The sequence below is a fragment of the Hemiscyllium ocellatum genome, chromosome 21 (genome assembly GCF_020745735.1).
Source record: "Hemiscyllium ocellatum isolate sHemOce1 chromosome 21, sHemOce1.pat.X.cur, whole genome shotgun sequence".
NCBI lineage: Eukaryota > Metazoa > Chordata > Chondrichthyes > Orectolobiformes > Hemiscylliidae > Hemiscyllium > Hemiscyllium ocellatum.
Window position 1 is genome coordinate 62,925,261 of NC_083421.1, and position 26,311 is coordinate 62,951,571.

At 42.9% G+C, this 26,311-nt stretch overlaps 1 protein-coding gene across 2 annotated transcripts in view; it reads left to right on the forward strand.

Annotated features, from left to right (window-relative positions):
* Positions 1 to 26,311, forward strand: part of tbc1d13 (TBC1 domain family, member 13) — a 52,490-nt gene that overhangs the window by 11,567 nt on the left and 14,612 nt on the right. For both annotated transcript variants that reach the window (XM_060841603.1, XM_060841604.1), the window contains exons 6-11: positions 2,374 to 2,456; positions 5,280 to 5,439; positions 6,563 to 6,764; positions 7,719 to 7,882; positions 9,746 to 9,906; positions 12,530 to 12,587. In XM_060841603.1, the coding sequence (XP_060697586.1) occupies positions 2,374 to 2,456; positions 5,280 to 5,439; positions 6,563 to 6,764; positions 7,719 to 7,882; positions 9,746 to 9,906; positions 12,530 to 12,587 (828 nt within the window). The remainder of the gene's footprint in view (positions 1 to 2,373; positions 2,457 to 5,279; positions 5,440 to 6,562; positions 6,765 to 7,718; positions 7,883 to 9,745; positions 9,907 to 12,529; positions 12,588 to 26,311) is intronic.

Genomic DNA, 26,311 nt, shown 5'->3' on the forward strand with positions numbered 1-26,311 from the left:
TCTGGGCAATTAGGGATAGGCAATAAATGCTGGGCCTAGCCAGTGATTCCACGTTCTGCAAGTGAATTTTAAAAAGAAAAGCTGAAAAATATCAGATATTTAATATACGCAACCAGAGGAAAATGAGTCTTCAGGATACAAGGGAGGGAAAAGACCTGTGATGGGTGGAGGGCAGGTGATCGAAAGTAAGAAGGGAAGCAGAAAGTAATAAATGTGAATAATATGTCACTCAAAATTTACTTTATTGTGCAATCATCCTAATTCCAGTCCTAAATCCTGTTCACTCATCAATACCATGCTCTCTGACCATCACTGACGTTCAGTCTAATGAAGAATTCAATCACTGAGGTTGTATCCTTTATTTTAAAGGTTTACATGGATTTGGTGCACTTCCAACAGCATCTGAGTTGTTGTGGTTCTGCTCGCCGAGCTGGAAGTTTTTGCTGCAAACGTTTCGTTCCCTGGCTAGGGAACATCATCAGTGCTGTTGGAGCCTCGTGTGAAGCGCTGCTTTGATGTTTCTTCCGGTATTTATATTGGTTTGTTCTTGCCGCTTCCGGGTGTCAGTTTCAGCTGCAGTGATTTGTATATTGTGTCCAGGTCAATGTGTCTGTTGATGGAGTTTGGGGATGAATGCCATGCTTCTAGAAATTCTCTGGCTGTTCTCTGTCTGGCTTGTCCTATGATAGTGGTGTTTTCCCAGTCAAATTCATGTTGCTGGTTGTCTGAGTGTATGGCTACTAGAGATAGCTGGTCGTGTCGTTTTGTGGCTAGCTGATGTTCATGGATGCGGATTGTTAGCTGTCTTCCTGTTTGTCCTATATAGTCCTTACCATGCAAGGACTGCACAAAACACTATATAGGACAAACAGGAAGACAGCTAACAATCCGCATCCATGAACATCAGCTAGCCACAAAACGACACGACCAGCTATCTCTAGTAGCCATACACTCAGACAACCAGCAACATGAATTTGACTGGGAAAACACCACTATCATAGGACAAGCCAGACAGAGAACAGCCAGAGAATTCCTAGAAGCATGGCATTCATCCCCAAACTCCATCAACAGACACATTGACCTGGACACCATATACAAACCACTACAGCTGAAACTGACACCCGGAAACGGCAAGAACATCCATCAACAGATACATCGACCTGGACCCCACATACAAATCACTGCAGCTGAAACTGACACCCGGAAGCGGCAAGAACAAACCAATATAAATACCGGAAGAAACATCAAAGCAGCGCTTCACACAAGGCTCCAACAGCACTGATGATGTTCCCTAGCCAGGGAACGAAACGTTTGCAGCAAAAACTTCCAGCTCGGCGAGCAGAACCACAACAACGGATACCCGAGCTACAAATCTTCAATCAGATTTTAAGCATCTGAGTTCTCTGCACTGAAATATCAGCATCTTCTGGCTGTTTGTGTATTTATGCATTTGTTTTTTATTCTTTTGAGACATGTCACTGGCAAAGTCAGTGATCTGTTGCCCTTCAGTAATTAGCCTTTAACTGAGGGGATTGCTTGGCCATTTCAGAGGATGTGTGTATCAGTCCCTTTGCTGCAGATCTGGAGGGGTGGGTAAGGCTGATTCCCTAAAGGAACCAAGTGAGCTTTTGGTGATGGAGACAATCAGAGACTGGCTTTTAATTCCAGATTTATTGGTTAATCATATTTAAATATCACCAGTTGCTGTGGTGGATTTGAGTCCAAGTCCCCGTAGCATTAGCCTTTCCCACTTCTCCTTAAAAGTCCGAAGTCACATGCCACCACGTTATAGTCCCAACAGGTTTATTTGAGCAGCACTCCGAAAGCTTGTGATTTCAGAGAAACCAGTTGGACCATGATGGTGGTGTGACTTCTGACTTTGTCCATCCCAGTCTAACACCACCACATCATACTTCTCCTTAAAACCTAGCTTTCTGACCAAATTTTCTTCAGTCACCTGTTCTAATACAATACTTCCTTATGTGCCTGTCATGGTTTGCTTGAAGTTGCTCTACCAAAGCACCCTAAACACTATAAAATGCCCCAAGGTGCCTGGCAAATGCAGGTTGTTATTATTTTGGGTGGATTATTAATCATAGGGACAGGAGGAGGCCATTTAACTCTTCAAGTCTTGACTGTAATCAGTGACATCATAGCTGATCTGTGTCTTAACTTCATATACCCATATTCCATAATATTTTTTGTTAATAAAAATTGATCAATCTTTGTTTTAAAATTAGTAATTGATCTAGCTAGATTGAGTAGTGGAAATTACTTCAATGAGAATGGTGATTAATTTCTGGCAAAGGTTCCCATGTACCCTTTCCACTGTGTATTTCCTTAGCAATATAAACTCTCTTTTTCCCCGAATAGCCGTTGAATCCAAACCCAGACAGTCGATGGAACACGTACTTCAGGGACAACGAGGTTCTCCTGCAGGTGGATAAAGACGTTCGGTAAGCAGAATAACGTGACAAAAGCAAATAATTATGTAACATCTTTCATGTGCATGGGATATCCTCCAAAGCGTCTTCATAACTGTTAAGTCACTTCAGTGTTTGTATGTTTGTTGCTATAACTTTGTAGTTCGTTTGTGTAGAGCAAGGTCTCTCATTTAACAATTGCTGTGGAATGTGGGATGAGGATGGAGCCTGTTCCACAGTAGTTTATATCCTGGCTGCTCTGTACCTCCACTGTGTCTGAACGGCTGCTGCCTAATCTTTCTGACCATTACCAGTGAAACAAAGTATGATGGTTCCAGCTGATGTTACTCCTGGACAAATTGGTTTCCAGAATAAAGTTTGGCTTGATATATCATATTTTGGATTTTTAAAAAATTAACATTGGCTTTTTCCTGAAACATAAGCAGATGAGGCTGCAGATTTTTAACAACAGAATAGAAGTTGATTACACAAAAGAAGAAATAAAATAAAAAGGACAAAGGTATCTAAATACAGTGTAATTTGAAAGATTTCAAAATACAGGCAAAACAATATCTCCCCTGCTCCCAGCACCTTACATTTGATCAAAATAAGAAATTTGTGTTTCCTGTCTTCCAGTATATAGCCTGATGGAATGGTTTCCTGTGAGCTGAAAAACCTATTCTTTGAATTTTATTTGAAATTTGAACAAGGAAGTTAGCCCGTAGACTTTCTCAGCTTGACTAACCAATGCAAGTTTCAAACGAACACTCCTGATGTGGAGATTTTCCAAACTACTGTTTCTCATGGAGGTAACTTACCTTCGCAACTGCTCTGAACAATCCCTTTTCTCTTTCTAGTAGAGATTACACTTGCATCTGACCTCAGTCAGGTCTCTTTTGAACTCAACCCAAAGGTTTTTGAACTAAATTTATTTTTTTTTTAAAACTTGCTAATCCTAGATTTTGCTAAAGTTAATGGCCTAAAGCTTATTCTCTTGTGTTGTAAAACACGGTGGTATCAGCAAACATTCATTAACACTCCAGAATTTAGCTCTCAAGTGTTGTCTAATACATACTAGTTTAAAAAGTCATGGTTTGGAATGACTGACCTAATTAGTATTTAAACCTCTTCACAAATGTAAACTAGCACCCTTATGCCATTGGTTTGAAATCCAAAATTTTAAAGATTTTATTTTTATCTGTATATGTATAGATCTCTCACCGTTAATCACAATATTAACTTCCATCTTGATGGCTGCAATTGTCTCCCAGTATTCACAACTTTTTGCAGAAGAGAATTTCGCATTTTTTTTAAATGTGAGAAAGTTTGCTTTCCAATTTTCCTTCTAAATGCTTAAGCTGTAATTTAAAACTCCTAGTTCCCTTCATTCTTGATTTCTCACCACCACACCCCCCACCCCCCCCATATATACCTGCATGCACCCACCCCACCCCAACCAGAGCAAATCACTTCTCTATATTGACCCTGTTGGATCTTTCAAACATTATAACTATCTTTTTCTGTTATTGGGATGTGGGTATTGACTTCTCCAACATTTGAGATAAGGGCCTGGGAAAGAGTGAACCATTTGCTTGTAAGGTTTGTCCTTGTTTTAGTTATTCATTATCTGGATGTGGGTGGCATTATCAATGCTGATATTTCCTGGTTTACCCAGGAAAGTGATGGAAATGCACCTTGAGCCATTGCAGGCTGTGGTAACTTGCCAAAGGAGGGGTTGTGATATCTTGAGTTACAGAATTGTACAATGCAGAAGGAGGTGATTGGACTCAATACTTAGGCTAACCAGTTCAGTTCCTTTGTACTTGCTACTGTGTCGATGATTTTTTTCCGGTCATGTCCTGCATGTACATTTCTTATGTATTCATAATTCATTATTGCTCATTACTTCATGGGATCTGGGCATCACCTGGCTAGACCAACATTTATTGCCCATCCCTAATCTCCTAGATGGAAGCTGTACTGGGTCTGGAGTTGCATGTAGGTCAGACTGGGTAAGGATGGCAGATTTCCATCCCTGAATTTGTTAACCAGGCTGGGTTTTTGACTGTGGTTACATGGTCACTGTTAGGCTGGGTTTTTATTGAATTCAGATTTCACAATTCACCCATGATGGGATTCAAACCTGTGTCCCCAGAACTTTAGCCCGAGTTCTCCAATTATTAGTCCAGTGACGTTGCCATTACGCCACTGCTCCCCATTCACACTGCCAATACTAGACCCGGAGCCATCAGTACTTCACCCAAGTGTTACCTCACCAGTTTTGGATGGTTGGAAGCGTATGCTCCCCGATGCATAGGGACGGAGTCTGTAAAATTCAGTCTGTTTGTCATTTGATAATTAAGGAAATTACATTGAAGAGCAAGTCTTGAAGTAGCTGAATTTTATTGAAATGCCAGTGACAACTCCATATAACCTCCTTATTCTGATAAACCTTGAGTTTTGCTTGGAGGAAAAGGAGGATAGTGAAAATAAATAAGGGGTAAAATTGAAAGTTTCTACTCTCATAACTGCCCTCTTGCCTATTGTAGACAGGCAGGGGGCTGGAAAAACACAGTTAAGCCAGACAGCATCAGGAGGTGGACAAGTCGCCGTTTTGGGTGTAACCCTTCTTCAGGACTCCACCCATAGTCCTGAAGAAGGGTTACACCCGAAAAGTCGACTTCACCCTGATGCTGCCTGGCTTGCTGTGTTCTTCCAGCCCCCTGCCTGTCTACTTTGATTCCGGCATCTGCAGTGTTTTTGTTTCCTGTCTGTTGTGCCTGCATTGTGCTCCAATTTGTACATGGTTAGCTGTACCCTTACCTGCAACCCTAACTTGTTTTTTCTCTCTCCTAGACGCCTGTACCCAGACATGGCATTTTTTCAGCGTCCCACTGATTACCCGTGCCTTTTGATCATGGACCCCCAGAATGAGTTTGAGACACTTCGCAGGCGGGTAGAACAGACCACCCTGAAGTCTCAGACTGTTGCGCACAATCGGAGCGGCGTTACAAACGTAAGGTCCTCATTGTAGGGCATTCCTACTTTTAATAACCAAATAGCAGCAATTTGCCTGTCTCCCTCCTCCCCTATTTGCATGTCTATGCTACTGACCTCAGAGGCTCCATGTGAAAGTAAGTTCACTTTCTTACTGATTTCTGGGAAAAAAATATTTCCCTTCATTCCCTTTTGGATTAATTGGTGTCTATTTTATAATTATGCCCTTCCCAAATTTTGGTTTCCTTTTCAGTGAAAGCACTTTGTCCACATCTAATCTGTCTTAACTTGTAAAGCCTTTGGGTTATCCCTCCACCTTTAATGGAGAGGAAAAAAAGGCTTAACCTGTTTAGTGCCTTGTTAATTATACATTCTTAGTATTTATATCAAACTTGTAAATCTTTTTGCCTCTTCATCAGTGTTTCTGTAACCATTGTCGTCATGTGGAGGTCAGAACTTTTCCAAGTGCTTTCTAGTGTGGTCTAACTAAAGTTTTACAAAGTTTAACATAACTTCTGAGCTTTTGTAATCTCTCTGGAAAACAATCAAAGTGCTAAATTTCTTTTTATTGCCCAACTTATGTGTGTTCCTACCTAGTTTCTTGTGTATCCAAATCCCCAGATCCCTCTGCTCATTTCATTGGCCTCTGGACTATTAGTCCAACGATATTCCCACATCACCACTTGATATAACTTCATTCACATTAACATAATGTAAAACAGAACTATATTCTTACACTGAAAAATGTGTTGCTGGAAAAGCGCAGCAGGTCAGGCAGCATCCAAAGAGCAGGAGAATCGACGTTTCGGGCATAAGCCCTTCTTCCTGAAGAAGGGCTTATGCCCGAAACGTTGATTCTCCTGATCCTTGGATGCTGTCTGACCTGCTGCGCTTTTCCAGCAACACATTTTTAGCTCTGATCTCCAGCATCTGCAGTCCTCACTTTCTCCTATATTCTTACACTGAGCATTAAGTCAGATTTAAAATTGTAATTCCAACTATCTGATGGGATCTACACTGCTGTTGTCAAATTTTGTTTGTTATTTTCAGGGGATCTCCCATTCTGCACTCTCCTACCGTGGCTTTTATTCCATTTTCTCCCCCTGTTGCTGATTCCCTCCCCATCTCCTTTCTTTGAACAGGTTTCCTCCCCTCGCAAGACAACCTCAGCCAATGAGTACGAAGTGCTTCCCAATGGTTGTGAGGCTCACTGGGAGGTGGTTGAAAGAATCCTTTTCATCTACGCCAAGCTGAACCCAGGAATTGCTTATGTTCAGGGCATGAATGAGATTGTGGGGCCGGTTTATTATACCTTTGCAACAGACCCTAACACTGACTGGAAAGGTGAGGTTCTGTCAAATAACAAAAACATCTAGACAGCAAGGGGCCTCACAAGCTCAGAATGATGACCAATTCTCCTTCCCTTCTTGCCTGTCACCTCTCTTTTGCATTTTCCCCATTCCCACATCAGTCTTTCCTTCAATCCCTTTCCCCCTCATATGTTTTTGTAGCTTTCCCCTAGATGCATCTAAACTATTAGCATCTCTCTCTCTCTCTCTCTCTCTGGTATCACTTGGCACCTTTTCACCACTCTCTGGGTAAAGAATTTTTTTACTTTTGGTATTATTCATGGTATATTACAGCTCCTTGTTCTTAGCTTCCCCATACCTTCCAACAAGACCTGGGTTCGATTCCAACCTTGGGCAACTGTCAGTGTGGAGTTTGCACATTCTCCCTGTGTCTGCGTGGGTTTCCTCCAGGTGCTCCGGTTTCCTCCCAGAGTCCAAAGATGTGCAGGTTAGGTGGATTGGCCATGGGAAATATGGGGTTACAGGGATAGGGTAGGGGCGTGGATCTGGCTAGGATGCTGTTCAGAAGGTTGGTGTGGACTCAATGGGCTAAATGGCCTGCTTCCACACTGTAGGGGTTCTGAGACTGTGAAGTTTATTGGCGTGTTTTAGGACACTAAGTATTGCAGACTGTTTGAGTCCATATTGATGATGTTCTTATCAGGGTATCCCTGGATCGCCACCATCAGCAGCCCCAACTCCTACACCAACTATGGCTGCTAAGGTCAATTTGTAGCACTTCATCTTCACCCCGAATGAAAGTTACAATCCATTCCAGTCTGTGTCTGTATTCCCACTCCAGGAAGGGATTACATAAATAGTTTTCCAATCCTTTGACAATTTGAACTGCGCTTAATATTATCCAGTAGTTTTTTTGTTTCATTGAGAAATTTTAAGGGGCAGAAAGTGCTTCATTTTTAATATTTGTTTCTTTTCATGAACTGTCCAGAACATGCAGAGGCAGACACGTTTTTCTGCTTCACAAACTTGATGTCAGAAATCAGGGACAATTTCATAAAGAGCCTGGATGACTCTCAGTGCGGGATCAGTTATAAAATGGAGAAGGTTTATTCAACGCTGAAGGAGAAAGACATGGATCTTTACCTCAAACTGGTAAGAAATTGTGCAATGAGAGAGGTGTGAAAGCTGGGGAGTCCCATTCAACCATCACCCCTTCAGCTCGCTGACTCACACAGGCTACTGACTGTCACAACTTTATAATTATATAATTTTTTTAAAAATCTCCATCACTTTGGTCTTCCCTGTCTCCATAATCTCCTCCAATTCCGGCCCAATATTAACAGTGCTCTCATTGATGATTATGCCTTCAGTTATTTTGCCCAGAACTCTGTGATTCTTCCCCTTAACTCCATCTGTCCACCTGCTTCCTAAAATGTATGTCTTTGACCAAATGTCATAATGCTTCGTGTAGCTCAGTCAAATTTTGTTTGATAATTCCTCTGAAGTAGCTTGGAAATGTTTTACTATGCTAATAGGGCTACATAATGCAGGTCATTCTACAAAGGGACCAAAAAGGGGAGACACCAAGTTGTTGAGGGTTACTACGAACTGAATGTGAGTTCAAGCTTAGAAAAGAGAAGGGTCCTTGTGACACAATGCCCTATCTCTGAGGCAGAGGCCTGGATTCAGGTTCCATCTGTTTTGAAGGTGAGTAATACCATCTCTGTGCAGGTTGGTTAGAAAATATCTAAAAACAGAGAAGATGCCTTTACTCTGTTAACTATGTAGGGCTGGTTCGGATATAAAATTGGCTATTTGGAGAACTGAATGAACTTTTGAGGGAGTGAATGATTGAAGGCATCTGCTTTTCTATGCTAAAACAATTCAATAAGTACTTTACTGACTTGAAAATGTTTTTCATGACATCTACTGTTTTGTGAAAATTGCTATATAAATGCAATTCTTCTTTAAGTTTCTAGGGTCACAATATCTGAGCCAGAAATAGCTGCCACAGAGCTCAGAGAGTTTATATCTGCAACGTCCCTTTATGAACACTTTTTTTTTTAAATGTGCATGGCCTAACCCAAAGTTTTTGATTTCAAGTTCTAATCCCTTTTCCCACAAAAGTTAGTGACAATCCCTGAAGTTTAAACATTTGTGATTTTCCCTGATCACCAGGTTAAGCTCAAATGCCGAATCCGCCAAATACCCGAGACATGTAAACAGAATAATATGGCCATCATTGGACGTGATCCTGCTAATCAGCTTTTTATTAATTAATCCAGACTGTGCTGAGAGCTTCACCAGAAACCAATTTGAGATCATCACTGCGCCTTGTGGTGCGATGCAGTTATGTATGCTAGAATCTACAATGTTTTAAACCCTGTTTTATGGATGTAAGTCTGCTGGTTGAGTTGGAACCTTCCAGCTCAGTGGTCAAACTTACATCCAGAACCTCAACCTGAGCTACAAATCTTCTCAAAACTCGCTAACCCTGTTTAATGTCGATGAAGGGAATTTAGATATACATTACACCTTTTTTAATTGGAGCAAGAAGGTATTATGAGACTGCCAATCCCTGTTGCATTCCCATGGCAACACCCTGACCATTCAGAGTCTAACTCACCTGGTCTGCAGTTAACTGTTCCTGCTGCATTTTTATGCCAGTGATGGCTCAACCAGTCAGTACACTCTTCTGATGTTGTGCATGCTTTGTCCCATTTTTCAAATCCATTTCTTGCATCCTTGTCCTCATAAGTGTTAGATGTAGAGCTTCAACCTGTTTCTCCTCCTATTGATGTTATGTTGCTAAATAAATCTAAGGGCCAAGGCAATAGAAGGATATCTCAATGCTGGTGGGTTTATGTAAAATTGGAGGAAGCTTGTCTTGAACATAAACATCAGACTGGCCCAAACAGTCTGTTGCTGCTATACCATGAAATGAGTATTGTTTTATGATGAATAATTCAGCTGAGTGTCTTGTGCTGATGAGGGTCTGTACATTTTATGCTTCAGCAAGAGCAGAACATCAAGCCACAGTTTTTCGCCTTCCGTTGGCTCACGTTATTATTGTCACAAGAGTTCCTCCTCCCAGACGTCATTCGAATATGGGATTCCCTCTTTTCAGACATCCACAGGTTCGATTTCCTCATCCTGGTCTGCTGCGCCATGCTGATGTAAGTAACAAAACCTGTGGTTTCAGTTGTTGGTGAAAGATCAAGGGCAACTTTTGCCCCTTTGAGGATGTAGACTACCCTTTTCTAACCAGCAAACCACCAGCTTTTGGGTGGGGTAGGTGGTGGTGCCAGGTTTGTCTGTCGATCAAATTCATTAGTGGGTTGCATGCTTGACCAGCAAGGCTGGAATTTGCCATTAATTGCCCCTGAACTGAGTGGCTTGTTAGGTCATTTCAGAGGGCAGTTAAGAGTCAACAACATTCCTGTGTCTCGTGGATCATGTCTAGGCCAGACTGGGCACGGGAACCATGGAACTGTTGTCAATTGTTGTGAAAAGCCCAACTGGTTCACTAATGTCCTTCAGAGGGGGACATCTGCCACCCTCACCTGGTCTGGCCTATATGTGACTGCAGTCCCAGAGCCAAGGTGACTGACTCTCAACTGCCCTCTGAAATGGCCTTGGACGTCACTCAGTTGTACCAACAAAGAAATGAAATCGGACAGACCATCTGGCATTTACCTAGGCACCGGGAAGATAACAGCAAAACAGTCCTGTCGACTCTGGAGAGTGATCCCTGAGCTGGGAGAGCTGTATCACAGAACAGTCAAGCCGCAGCCTGACATAGTCTACTCATGGAATCATACTTGACAAACAATGTCCCAGAAACCACCATCACCACCACCATCCCTGAATGTGTCCTGTCCCATTGGCAGGACAGACCCAGCAGAGATGGCAGCATAGTGTTGCCTTGAGAATCCACCAACTGGTGTGATGGGATTTGAATTCATGGCCTTGGGGCATTATCCTCAGGGTTGTTATTGCAGTAACATTACCATGGCGCCACCAAGTCTCACCTCTTTCAGCAGAAGCTCCATATGCCACGTATCTGGCTCGGAGAATCCTTTGGCATGACTTGACTGGCAGGTTCACTGAGAGGTGAAAGTGACATTTATCTCACCACCCCCTCAGCTCACTGCCTCATTCCTGATGAATTACTTTTGCCTGAAACGTCGACTCTCCTGCTGTTCGGATGCTGCCTGACCTGCTGTGCTTTTCCAGCACCACACTCTCAACTCTGGTTCATTGAGATTAATGGCACCTCATGGAGAACCCCTTTAGCAACTGCTTCACTCTTCTGCAGGTCGAAGCACAGAATGTGTTCTTATCAGTATGTGCTGGCCTGGAGAAAGGGAATTTTCCACCTAGCCCCATTCCCCTTCTCTTTCCATGTAGCCCTGAATAATGCCCCTTTTGAGTTTATATCCAACCCAATTTGTCTGCCTTGGGTAATACATTTCCCTCTGAAATGGACCATGTGGGTTCACATCCCATTCTTGCCCACATCCCATGAGTGAGTTAAAAAAATAAATTCAGGCTGATATCCCAGTGGAGTACTGAGAAAGTGCTGCACCATCGGAGATGTTAAACCAGGACTTTGTCTCTGGATTACTATTCTCCAACTGACAGTGTCACTAATTTAAAGAGGAGCTGGGGTGTTCTGCCTGGTGTTCAGGCCAAAGTGCTATTGCCTCGGTTCATGTGGAATCTTGCTATGTGCATATTGATTGGCTGTGTTTCCTCCATTGCAGTGGGGTTTGTCATTGACTGTAAAACACTTTGGCATATTCTGTCTTGGTGAAAGTTGTTAATGAAATACAAGCACTTCAATTTCTGGGGTCATTTCATTGAGATCAATTAAAGGGTGCTTCCTCCTGTAATTTAGAGAATTGTATATTTGAAGTGTGTATCAAATTTGCACATCTGAGATTGGTCTCCTGTTTTGTGAGCAGGATTCTCCTTTGCTGACCGTCCCAGGTTGCAATTTGTGCTTTTAAGATTTGAATAGTCAGTCAGTTACGGAGTTGAACTAAATATGATTCTTAGGCAGCAGAGTTTTGTTGTTTTGTCTTTATCAGATTTGACCTGAGATGAAGTTACACAGGCAGAGTGCAGTTGAGTGTGTCCTAATCTCTTCAGATTCAGGTATTCTTGAGCTGTTGCACAACAGACCTGGGGATTGCCAATGAAAGTTCCCCCACCCTTCAGTCTCTTGTTATTATACTGACTCCCTATTGGAAACTTTTTGCCTGTAAAATGTAATTGATCCAATCAACTGTTGGAATTTATGATTTTGTACTGCAGTTCATTTAATCAGATGTTGCTGTATCTCATTGTCTACTTTTCAACAATGCAAGAAAGCCAATTGCTTTAAAACTGGGTGCATTCAAATGGAAAACCTTGTAGAACTGGTACATTCTTGGAGCGACAGAATTGCAGCAGAGTTTTTTTTTTCTAAAAGAAATGGGGGCAGGATGTGGAGAGAGGAAATGTAAACAATCCTAACCTTCAGAATCCGCGTTTGTGAAGGTTCAGACTTCGTAAGTTCATCAGTTGCTTGGAGCTGCTCAATTTATCTCATTTGCTGGTTTTTTTTGAGAAAGTGGAGACTAGAATTCAATTAAATGGAACCAGTGGTAAATAAATTTGATCCTTTTTAAATAATTTTGGACATGTTTATGATAAATTTGACTGTCAGTAAGCATGATGGGAGGAGCATGTCGGATCCAGAGTTTCCTTAATGGATTTATCACACCGTGATACTGTGACCTGTTTTTCTTGCAGTTTGATCCGGGATCAGCTGCTTGCTGGGGACTTCACTACAAACATGAGGTTGCTACAGGTGAGTCCGTTTGTTCCTGTTATAAGTATAACCGTATTCTACAACTGCATTTGAAGTTCTCTAGACTTGCAGTATCTTGTTACTTTAATTGTCTTATCCTCACACTGCTTTCTAAGAGAGCAGTGTAAACAATCTGCAGGGTGGTTTAAAATGTCTGAGCCACGATCTGAATGCTTCATTCATGCCTGTAACCACTTCTTTCTACTAGCTGATGTGAGAGGTGTGGCTTCAGGCTTATTGAGTAAAAGGTTTTACAGGTTCTATTGGCCTCCATGATGCAATGGGGTGTGTGACCCACATTCCCTGAACACAAGTCTCAATGTCGACTCAAAGCAGTTGTTATTGCAGATCTGTGATTTTGAAAAAAGTTAGTTTATGGAGTGTAGCAGTCCCTGGCTGCGCCGATATGTTGTCTATCTCGTCTGTTGAGAAGATGGTGGTGAGTTTGCTTCTCAAACCACATGGTGTGCTGAATACGAGCACCTGCAATGCTGCTGTTGACCCAGCGACAGTTAAGAAATGGCAATTATACTTCCAAGACTTGGCGGGGTGGGGAGCTTGCAGGTGGTCTGTCCCATATGTCTGCTGCCTTTGTCCTCCTCAATGCTCAGGGTCTTAGGTTTGGAAGGTGCTATCAAAGGAAGCTGGGGAGTTGCTGCAGTGGATCTTGTAAATAGTGTACACTGCTCCAGTGGTGAAGTGAGTGAATGTTAAACATGGGTTCTGTGGTGCCAATTACATGGGCTGCTTTGTCCTGGATAATGCCGAGCTTCTGGAGTGATGTTCAAGCTGCAGTCATCCAGGCAAATGGGGAATATTCCGTCACACTCCTGACTTGTAGCTGGAGATGGACGGAGTTTGGGATGACTGGGTGAGTTGTATGCTGCTGAAATCCCTGGCCTCTAATCTGTTCTTGTTGCTGTTTATATAAGTTGTCTTTATACGGCTGGTCCAGTTCAGTTTCCACTTACTGGCACTGTCTGGGGCCGGATTCTCAGGTGAGGATGCTGCCTCTGAGCTGGAAGCTGACTTCACTGTTTTAGTGCAGAGGGCGTGAGCTATGCCAGCACAAAGACCTGCCACTTTTTTTTTAAAGAGTTTAATGTGCTGCTGCAGCTGACATCCCAGACTTTGAAGGCAGAGTTTCCGGTCCTCTGCAAAGGCTCAAATTAGCCTGCTGAGGGAATTTCTACACATGGAAGAAACCTGCTCCTTCTAGTCTGGAGACCGTAAGGGAGATCCTCACCTGTTTTTATATTGCTGTTCCCCAGGCTTTGGGAACAGAGTAAACTGTTGATGAGTTTTGACGTACACGAGAATTCCTAGAAGCAAGGCATTCCAACCGGAAAGCTATAAACAAACGCATTGACTTGGATTCCGTTTACCAACCCCTGACAAAAAGAACAGGAAATAAGATCACTATATGAAGTGATGTTACCACAGGAAATAACACCACCAATCCAAGGAAACCCAAACATATAAATAGAAAGTGGGCTACACCACCAGTGCTTCACCTGGAGGCCCACTGAAGATGCTACCTAGTGTGGTGACGAAACATCTGAGAACGAACCTTCCAGCTTAGTGAGCAAATCTACATCCAGAGTGAAATGTGTTAATACTCTGTTGATGTAGAGTGTTTTCACTGCATTGGAGGCAGATTCAATGGTAACTTTCAAATGGACTCATTGACTCTACCACCTCAGCCTTGCTGATGAGGTGTTTGCTTCTGGTTACCTCATTTACCATTACCTGACTGCCCCTTGTCTGTAGCTAGTACAGCAGGACTTCCTTCAAAAGGGCAAAACATTATATGGGGGAAATCCTAGGACTGTACCACTTTACACAGATATACCCATTTCTGTGCAGGGATGGTCGTGCTAGTAACCCCCACTCTCCATCCCCCCCCCCACCCCCCACCCTACCACCTCCCAAGCAAAATTGCTTAATTTGATTGATTATTGTCTCACATATCAAGACTCAGTGAAAAGTATTGGAAAAATCATATCTTACAGTATTACATCAGGGTAATAGAACAGAATATAGTGTTGGAGCTACAGAGAAGGTACAGAGAAACATCATCTCTAATATATAAGAGGTCCATTCGTAAGTCTGATAACAACGGGAAGGAAGTTGTTGGTATGTGGTTTCTAGAAGAGTGTATGACTGGGGTGGGAGATGTCTTTGATGTTGGTTGCTTTCCTGAGACAGCGGTAAGTATAGATCATGGAAGCAAGGCTGGTTTTCATGATGGACTTGGCTGAGTTCACAACTCTCTAATTTCTTGTGGTCTTGGCCAGAGCAGTTGCCAAACCAAGCTGTGATGCATCTGGATAGGATGCTTCCTATGGTGCATCTATAAAAATTGCAAAGAGCCATTGTGGACGTGCTGAATTTCCTTAGTCTCATGAGGAAGTAAAGGCATTGGTGTGCCTTTTTGACTGTAACGTTGCCATGGATGGGCCAGGACAGATTAGTGAACTGGTGACAGGTTGATTACTCCGTGCCTGCCCAGCAAGGGAAACAAACAAGGTGATGGGTGCATTCGATGAGAATTGAACCCACAGTTTTTTTTTTCAGATGTGGTGTCCTTCGGTCCAACTCTGAAACCACCTTGAGCTACAAAATCTGTCAAATCATGGTGTCTGTTCTTGACAGGGAGCTGGACCAGAAGCTGTTCAAAGGAGCATTTTCTGATTGTACAGCTGTTATACAGAAACAATTTCTTGCTATTTATAATTTTGAACACCACTTACAGTACCACTGAGGTATAGGGGCTCTGTATGCTATAGACTTAGGATGTAACAAACAGCATGCCCCTTTAGCCGTTTGGAGCAGACACATTGAGGACCAGCCGGCACGTGCAAACTCAAAATCGTGTCCAACATTAGATGTACTTCAGAAACTGGGCAACATTTGTAAAGTAATCTCAAGTCTAGTAAGAATTAAGCTATGAAGGGCTTATGCTCGAAACGTCGAATTCTCTATTCCTGAGATGCTGCCTGGCCTGCTGTGCTTTGACCAGCAACACATTTGCAGCTAAGAATTAAGCTGACAACCAATTTAAGATTGTTAGGTTCACAGTGTGGTGCATTTGTGTATCTTGGAAGCAGTAGGTGACTGTGTATATGAATACATGAGGCCCTGCTCTTTGCAGACAGAACATGAGCACACTCTGCACCTCTCCCTTTAGAATGAAATTTCTTGCAGATATCCTGATGAGTGTAAGATAATAAAGCTTTAACAAAATATCACATCTTCCATTAACTACCAACTGTCTCTAAGGAGAACGATCTTAAACAGATTCTGGAGGAAGAGTCAAAAAGTGTGGTGCTGGAAAAGCCCAGCCGGTCAGGTAGCATCCGAGAAGCAGGAGAGTCAACGTTTTGAGCATAAGCTCTTCGTCAACATCTGCAATCCTCACTTTCTTTTAGAGTCTGGAGAAAGTCAGGTCTGGCAGCATCTGTGGAGAGAAACTGAGTTAACGTTTCAAGTCCAGTGACCCTTTTTCAGTTAAGACTTGAAATGTTAACTTTGCTTCCCCTTCACACATGCTGCCTGCTGAGTTTCTCCTGAAATTTTGGGTTTTTGTTTCAGATTTCCAGCATCTACAGTTCTTTGTTTTATTTCTAGAGAGCAATACTATATTTTTTGGTCTTGCCACATTACCAGATTCCCTTGTCCTCGGTAGCATTCTAGCCTGCACCCTCTCCAAGGCCTTGACATTGTCTCCAGTTCCTGAAGCTTTCAGAACAACATTCCAGCTGATGTCCAAGGTGGTGATTTTGTAAACATTGAGCAGAACTTTCTTGATTTTGCACTCTATCTGTTTATAAAGCCAAGCGTTCCTACATGTTTTTAAAACGACTTTACTAGGTTTTTTTTCCCTGAAATTCTTACACTGAAATTGATGCAACTGCAACGTGCCAACTTCTGTGAACAAGAAAAATTTATTAAGCACAGTACAAACCAAGCTTTGGAGAACACCTCTTTGCCATGCTTGCAAGGTTTAGATTAGATTACTTAGATTAGATTAATTACAGTGTGGAAACAGGCCCTTCGGCCCAACAAGTCCACACCGACCCGCTGAAGCGCACCCACCCAGATCCATTCCCCTACATTGACCCCTGCACATAACACTACAGGCAATTTAGCGCAGCCAATTCACCTAACCTGCACATTTTTTGGAATGTAGGAGGAAACCGGAGCACCCAGAGGAAACCCACGCGGACACGGGGAGAATGTGCAAACTCCACACTCAGTCACCTGAGGCGAGAATTGAACCCGGGTGTCTGGCGCTGTGAGGCAGCAGTGCTAACCACTGTGCCACCGTGCCGCCCACGGTATGTCCAGGGAAGCTCTCTGAACAAAAGAAATAGTCCTTCCTTTATGCAAAATCTTTGTCACAGTCAGTAATGTTCACAAGACAACCCCTAGTCACTCCCTCACAGTCACATATCACGCAAGACAATACAGTGACCACATCACCTCCACAAACAATATAATGTAAATAATCCCTTACTGACCAAATCTGGTGTGAATTGTATTTTTTTTAACTGTAGGGAATAGTCAAATTCCAACTGTAATGTTCTTATTGCTTTCTGAATAGGGGATGAAAATGTAAATAGGCTTTTGAATGGCAAGGAAATGACCACGTAAATGGTTCTGAATAATAGGAGATGTCAATGTAATTTCTTACAATCTATCTGTACATCGGAGGCATCCCACCCTAGCCTTGGGACATCCAATTTCCTAAAGGGCAGCAGAGCCAGTTAACTCTTTAATATCACAACTTGGTCTGTTGCTTTTGGAAATTTGTTTGAGATGCTGGGGTTGTTTTTCCTCCTTCTCCATTTCCTAGAAGAATTTAAGAAAAGGAATCTGTTGATATTTTGTTTGAAGGAGCACCAGGTGCTTGTTTTTTTTTTGCAAGATTGGAGAGATGCAATGTAAGAGTCATTGGAATTGCTAAATGTGAAAGACCAAGGTTTATCTTTATTGCATTCTGCCCTCCTGTTAGCAACTTAGATTGCTAATGGATTACTGACTAATCATGTTAATCTTATTCAAACATTCCATTTGAAAAATTAATTCAGATTCTCAGAATGCCATTGTGTGACTTGAATGTGTTTCTGGCTTATTAATCCAGGCCTCTGAATTACTGATTCGAAAGTGCACTAATAAATCGCAAAGATTTTAATGCGTGCATGTGCCGAATGGTCTTGCTTTGGTGTGTAAAATGACAGTTAATTTCAATGATTGGCTGTGCAAACCAGCGAGTTCCAGGATTTATTTCCTGGTTATGGTAATTTAGCTGTTAGTCAGGATGTGACGGAGGCTTCTGAGCTCCTGGGGGCAAGCTGTTTGATAGCATTCTCTATTCCCTGACTGTCTGAGCTCCACGGTCTTTCTCCCACCAAGTGTGTAACAGTTGAACCAATTGTGGTTGAACGTGAAATGGTTGGTATCTTTCCTCTGTGTCACGTGGCATCATCTCTTTAATTCCTGTTTAGTTGTGTTCCTTTTCGCTATTTCAAATGCGATTCAGTAAAGTAGTATTCTCCAATAATACAAGTGCAGCTGGCGTCTGTTTTAATTCCAAAAACGTCTAGAAATGTCATTTGCTTGGATGCAGTAGAAGATGGAGCTCTCCAAAGTTCTGCTGTGAACCTGGCTCACTGAAGCATTTGCTTTTGTCTTTGTTTACTGATGAAAATTGTTTTGTCTTGAGTAACTTCAGTGTTGATGTAGGTGTAAAAAGGTTGGAAATTTCTCCCACTGGGTATGAGTGGTGACTGAATTTCCATCTCTCTTTTCTGGAGAGCTTTAGGGCCAATGAAATTGCTAGTACTGCTGGCAAAGTAGTGACCAAAGTTCAAAATGACCAATACCAGACTGTAGATTTGTACTTTAATTATAGGCAAGATAGCTAGCCCACTGCATTTGTCAGACACTGGAGAAATCCAGCATTTATGGAGAGGAATAGTTTTTTTTAAATAGATATTTTTATTGGAAATTTAACATTTTGACAAATTTACAAAAATAAGCAGAATTTTCAAGCACAAACATTAATATAAAAATAAATCTTAAATATATAATCATCAAAATTCAACTAATCCACAATCATCCAGAGTGTATAGTTGAGTCGCTTACATCCTTCAAATAAGAGAAAATGTTCTCTAATACACTCATAACAGTATGATAAAAAGGAAGCTATTTCCAAACAATAAGAACAAAAAAAAATTAAACATGTTTGAATGGAGATCTTCCCCTTGTTCTCAGGGGGCCTTACTACCTTTCCAACATTCCACCATATCCTCTCCCAAACAGTGTCCCACCCTCGACCCGGGCGCTCCTTAATAGGATTTAGATATAATACCGAGCTAGAGTTAACAGTGAGCGCCGCACCCCCACCCCTCCCCACCCATACCTGAGTATATCTGATAGCATCAATTCCACGTACAAACACACATAACTATAAAATTACAACTCCAACAGATTACAGTTAAGTATAATAACATAAGATAGCAAGGAAGACAACCCCGCTCCCAGAGGCAAAAGTAAAGTAGAATAAAGTATCCATTTCTCCCCACGGAGTGTGGAAGAGGCAAGCCAACATAAATGGTCTCTTACCATTTATTTAACCGAGTCTAAAAGTTTCTTGGCCTCTTCCGGTGATCTAAAATTATACTCGGATCCTTCGTGGGTAAAGCATAACGTCGCTGGGTAGCGTAAGGTGTATTGAATATCTAAGTCCCTTAAACATTTCTTCACCTCATCAAACGCCTTCCTTCTTCGTGCCAAAGCCGGGGAGAAGTCCTGAAATAACATAATCTTGGATCCTTCATGAATCATAGCTTTAGGATCCTTTCCAAGCTTTCTGGAGGCATCCAGGAGTATCTGCCTCTCCCTATAACTCTGCAGCCGGAACAGGACCGGGCGTGGGCGCTGGTTTGGGCCAGATCCGCGTACTACGACCCGGTAGGCCCACTCCACCCTTACCCGGTCAGTTTCAGCCCCCAGGTTTAAAAGCTGGGGCAGCCATCGCTCCAGAAATGCTGCTAACTTTCCTTTCCCTTCTTGCTCGGGAAGGCCCAGCAACCAAATATTCTTTCTCCGATTTCTGTTATCCAGGTCATCCATGTAGATTTCAAAGGCCTGGACTCTCTGCTCCAGAGCTCGCACCTGTTCTGCAGCTGTTTGAGCTGCAGCCTCGGAGGTCGTGGCCTTTAGTTCCGCCCCCTCCACTCGGCCCTGCAGCTCCTCCATGGTTTGATTCTGTTTCTGCAGCTTTTCTTCGAATGCATTCCATCTCTGTCGGGATTCTGCAATGAAATTGACGAGTGTCGATTCCAATCTAGCAATCATCTCTATAAGGCCCGTTTTTTTTTCATCAGCTGCAGCCGGAGGAGAGGAGGGTGGGGGAGGGGTCTTTGTTTTCTGAGAGCTGCGGGGTCCCTTCGATTTACTCATTATCCACTCAGTATTAGACTGTTTAAATATAATGTTCAGCAGCTAATTAAGATTAAAGAAATTTTTTGGGTGGTTTGGCAAGTGTGGTGGGGGCAGGTAACCCACTTTTCCCAGGTTTTGGGAAGGGCTCTGTAGACTCAGACTTGCTGAGTCGCCGCCATCTTGGATCTCCTTGGAGAAGAATAGTTAACATTTTAAAGTCTGATGTGATTCTTCTTCAGAATTGACACAGATGCAGCCAAACCTGCTGAGCTTCTCCAACATTCTACTTGTTTCATATTTCTAGCATCCACTGTATTTTGCTGTGGTTCAACGTTTGGATGATTGACAAAGTATCAGTTGATCATAAATGAGAGGTCATCGATAGCCAGAAGGCTCTAAAGAGTGTGAGGGGTCCGAGAGACCTGGAGATGCATGTGCTTAATGTTTGAAAATGATGAGACAATATTGAGTGGAATTACCAAGCCTGTGGACTCCTGGACTTCCATAAATGGAGCTACTGAGAACAAAAGTAAGGAGATTCTGCTGAACCTTCATTAAAACCCTGGTTAGGCTGCTTCTAGAATATTGCTTCCAGTTCCAGTCAGACCATACACAAGAGATGTGCCGAATGATCCCAGAAATGAGGGATTTTAACTTTGAGGTTAGGTTGAAGAAGTTAAAGTGTTCTTTGGAGGAAAGGAGGGTTAGACAAGACCTAATGAGGGGTGTGCAAGGTTATAATGGCTTAGATAAGGTCAGCAAAAGCTGTTCCCATTAGTTTATAGTGCAAGGACTAGGTATCACAGATTCAAGGATTTTGTCAAAGGGAAATGAAAAGGATGAGAGATGGTGTCTTGAAAGATGTCCATATTACATAGGAGGAAGTGCTGTTTGTGTTGAAACACATAAAAGTGGATAAATCCCCAGAACCTGATCAGATAAGACTATAAGACATAGGAGTGGAAGTAAGGCCATTCGGCCCATCAAGGCCACTCCGCCATTCAATCATGGCTGATGGGCATTTCAACTCCACTTACCCGCATTCTCCCCGTAGCCCTTAATTCCTCGTGACATCAAGAATCTATCAATCTCTGCCTTGAAGACATTTAGCGTCCCAGCCTCCACTGCACTCTGCGGCAACGAATTCCATAGGGCAACCAATCACTGGCTGAAGAAGTGTCTCCGCGTTTCTGTTCTGAATTGACCCCCTCTAATTTTAAGGCTGTGTCCACGGGTCTTAGTCTCCTCGCCTAACGGAAAAAATTTCCTAACGTCCACCCTTTCCAAGCCATGTATTATCTTGTAAGTTTCTATTAAGTCTCCCCTTAATCTTCTAAACTCCAATGAATACAATCCCAGGATCGTCAGCCGTTCCTCATATGTTAGACCAGCCATTCCAGGGATCATCCGTGTGAATCTCCGCTGGACACGTTCCAGTGCCAGTATGTCCTTCCTGAGGTGTGGGGACCAAAACTGGACACAGTACTCCTACCATACGTCAGGAGCGTCTCAGAACTGACAGCCAGACTACTGCGACCCTTAGGACTCATAACAGCACACAAGCCAACTTCCACACTCAGACAACAACTCACTAGAACAAAGGACCCAATAGCCAGCACGAGCCAAACTAACGTAGTTTACAAAATACCATGCAAGGACTGCACAAAACACTATATAGGACAAACAGGAAGACAGCTAACAATCCGCATCCATGAACATCAGCTAGCCACAAAACAACACGACCAGCTATCCCTAGTAGCCATACACTCAGACAACCAGGAACATGAATTTGACTGGGAAAACACTACCATCATAGGACAAGACAGACAGAGAACAGCCAGGGAATTCCTAGAGGCATGGCATTCATCCACAAACTCCATTAACAGACACATGGACCTGGACCCCATATACAAACCACTACAGCTGAAACTGACACCTGGAAGCGGCAAGAACATCCATCAACAGACACATCAACCTGGACCCCACATACAAACTACTACAGCTGAAACTGACACCCGGAAGTGGCAAGAACAAACCACTATAAATACCGGAAGAAACATCAAAGCAGCGCTTCACAGGAGGCTCCAATAGCACTGATGATGTTCCCTAGCCAGGGAACGAAACGTTTGCAGCAAAAACTTCCAGCTCGGCGAACAGAACCACAACAACGGACACCCGAGCTACAAATCTTCAACCAGACTTTAAACAGTACTCCAAATGGGGCCTTACCAGAGCTTTATAAATTCTCAGTAGCACAACGGTAATTTTATATTCCAACACTCTTGAGATAAGTGACAACATTGCATTCGCTTTCTTAATCACGGACTCAACCTGCAGGTTTACCTTTAGAGAATCCTCGACTAGCACTCCCAGATCCCTTTGTACTTTGGCTTTACGAATTTTCTCACCGTTTAGAAAGTAGTCCATGCTTTTATTCTTTTTGCCAAAGTGCAAGACCTCACATTTGCTCACGTTGAATTCCATCAGCCATTTCCTGGACCACTCTCCCAAACTGTCTAGATCCTTCAGTACCCTGCCCACATCCTCAGTACTACCTACCTGTCCACCTAACTTCGTATCATTTGCAAACTTCGCTAGAATTCTCCCAGTTCCTTCATCCAGATCATTAATATATAATGTGAACAGCTGCGGCCCCAACACTGAACCCTGCGGGACACTGCTTGTCACCGGCTGCCATTCCGAAAAAGAACCTTTTATCCCAACTCTCTGCCTTCTGTCAGACAGCCAATCCTTAATCCATCCCAGTAGCTCACCTCGAACACCATGGGCCCTCACCTTGCTCAGCAGCCTCCCGTGTGGCACCTTATCAAAGGCCTTTTGGAAGTCTAGATAGACCACATCCACTGGGTTTCCCTAGTCTAACCTACTTGTCACCTCTTCAAAGATGGAACCTAGATCTCTGTGGGAAGCTAGGAAAGTGATTGCTGGGCCTCTTGCTGAGATATTTGTATTATCGATAGTCACAGGTGAGGTGCCGGAAGAATGGAGGTTGGCAAACATGGTGGCCACTGTTTAAGAAGAGTGGTAAGGACGAGCCAGAGAACTATAGACCAGTGAGCCAGACCTTGGTGGGCAAGTTGTTGGAGGGAATCCTGAGGGACAAGATGTATATGTATTTGGAAAGGCAATGACTAATTAGGGATAGTCAACATGGCTTTGTGCGTGGGAAATCATGTCTTACAAACTTGATTGAGTTTTTTGCAGAAGTAGCAAAGAGGATTGAGGGCAGAGCGGTGGACGTGATCTATATGGACTTCAGTAAGGCATTTGACAAGGTTCCCCATGGGAGACTGGTTAGCAAGGTTAGATTTCATAGAATACAGGGAGAACTAGCCATTTGGATACAGAACTGGCTCAAAGGGGTGGTCGTGGAGGGTTGTTTTTCAAATTTGAGGCCTGTGACCAGTGGAGTGCTACAAGGATCGGTGCTGGGTTCACTACTTTTCATCGTTTACATAAATGATTTGGATGTGAGCATAAGAGGTATAGTTAGTAAGTTTGCAGATGACACCAAAATTGGAGGTGTGGTGGACAGTGAAGAAGGTTACCTCTGGTTACAGCAGGATCTTGATCAGATGGGCCAATGGGCTGAGAAGTGGCAGATGGAGTTTGATTTAGATAAATGCGAGGTGCTACATTTTGGGAAAGCAAATCTTAGCAGGACATATACACTTTATGGTTAGGTCCTAGGAAGTGTTGCTGAACAAAGAGACCTTGGAGCGCAGGTTCATAGCTCCTTGAAAGTGGAGTCACAGGTAGATAGGATAGTGAAGGCAGCATTTGGTATGCTTTCCTTTATTGGTCAGAGTATTGAGTACAGGAGTTGGGAGGTCATGTTGTGGCTGTACAGGACATTGGTTAGGCCACTGTTGGAATATTGCGTGCAATTCTAGTCTCCTTCCTATTGGAAAGATGTTGTGAAACTTAAAAGTTTCAGAAAAGTTTTACAAGGATGTTGCCAGGGTTGGAGGATCTGAGCTACAGGGAGAGGCAGAACAGGCTGGGGCTGTTTTCCCTGAAGCATCGGAGGCTGAAGGATGACCTTATAGAGGTTTACAATATCATGAGGGGCATGGATAGGATAAATAGACAAATTTTTTTCCCTGGGGCGGGTGAGTCCAGAATTAGAGTGTGTAGGTTTAGGGTGAGAGGGGAAAGATATAAAAGAGACCTAAGGGACAACATTTTCACCCAGAGAGTGTGCGGAATGAGCTGCCAGAGGAAGTGGTGGAGGCTGGTACAATTGCAACATTAAAAGGCATCTGGATGGGTATATGAATAGGAAGGGTTTGGAGGGATATGGGCCTGGTGCTGGCAGGTGGGACTAGATTGGATTGGGATATCTGGTCGGCATGGTCGGGTTGGACCGAAGGGTCTGTTTCCATGCTACACATCTCTATGACCTGAACGTTCTCCCTGCAAGTGTGGTGGTAACAGAAAGGAAATCAGTTGTGCTCTTGAAGGAAATGAATTCACAGGGGCTATGTGGATAGAGCTGGGGGATGGTAGGAGCTGGTGTGGATTCAGTGGGCTGCATGGCTTTGACTATGATGCATTTTTGAGCAGGGAGGGAATTGGCAGGAATTGAGGTTGGAGCCATAAGCATTGAATAAGCTAGCAGCCTTCAAGGGCTAAATGGCCCCCTTCTAATGGTCTTTGATTTCACAATGTACTGTTACAGTCAATGGAAATAACTTCCACTTCAGATTGTTTTGGGTTTATGTATAGTTGTTTACCTCAATGTTGGTATGCTCCAGTTATAATAATGGTAACTTTTTTGTACTGCGTGTGATCCTTAAACCCATGAGAATGTTGCAGCATCCTTTGCACAGGTCACATAACCAGACTGGTTCCCTGGCAGTGTTTTCCCAGTTGTCTGACCTACTCACAGACATCGACAGTAGCTCCGAATTCCCAGTAATAGTCTTTGTAATCCAGAAATGGTGTGTACAAACAGGCTCAAACAAAACAGAAATTGCTATAAAAGCTCAGCAGGTCTGGCAGCATCTTGGAGAGAAATCAGGGTTGACATTTCAGGGTCCCGTGACCCTTCCTCAGAACTGTTAACTCTGATTTCCCTCCACGAATGCTGCCAGACCTGCTGAGCTTTTCCAGCAATTTGTGTTTTGTTTGATTTCCAGAATCCACAGGTCTTTTGGTTTTTATTTAGTATAAACAGATTGTTGGAGACTGTTGTAGGATCATGTGTTTTTGGCTCCACTGGAAAGAGAGATGGGGAGGGTGGTTTGAAATTTTTACAGTACCTCGGCATCTTTACAACTGATGTAGAAAATAGGCATGTGGCCCGTTCATGTCAATTCAAGAAATGCTTTCACACTTTACAACAAACAGGTAATAGTTGGAAAAGTTGGCACTTACTTCCTTTTTTTTAATATTCTGTTTTCTCTGCATTTCATCTGCTTCAAATGAATCCTATTTGCTTGCAGGAGATTCTTTATGTCAAACTGAACCTGTCATATACCTTTTTCAACTGTCATCTCAATAGTTGAATTACATGTTTAGTTGGATATGGAATAACAGTTGTCCTCAGCCCAGTTTACTGTCAATGGACCAAGATCTCTGACTTGTTTCACTATGGGTTAATGTTATACTGGATCTCTTTTTCAAAGCCTCTGCTTCGAATTGCTCTGTAGCAAGAGCAGACCTTATTTGTGCTGGAGGTCAGATAATTCAACAGCACAGAAGAAGCACTTTGGCCGATCAAGTCTGCACCAACCTATCTTCAAAAATCCTACTTTCCAGCACTTGGCCCACAGCCTTAATAATTATGACATTTCAAGTGCCCATCCATGTACCTTTTTCTTTTTAAAAGGTTGTGAGATTTCTCACCTTCACTACCCTCCCAGGCAGCAGATTCCAATTCCCACCAAATTCTGGCTGAAAAAGCCTTTCCTCAAATCCACTCTAAACCTGCAGTTTTTTATCTTATAATTATGCACACCCCCCATTTCGATATAGACCCTTCAACTACCAGGAGCAGCTCCTTCTCATCCATCCTCCTTAATCTTATACACCTCCATCAGGACCCACTCAGTTTTCTCTCTTCTAAAAAGAGCAACGCTAGGCTATCCAGCCTCTCTTCAGAGTTAAAATACTTTTTCTCAGGCAATATCCTGGTGAAGTTAGAAGGATGAGGTGGGATCTAATTGAAACTTACAGAATACTGAATGGCCTGGACAGACTGGATGTTGGGAAGATATTTCCATTGGTAGGAGAGATTAGGACCCAAG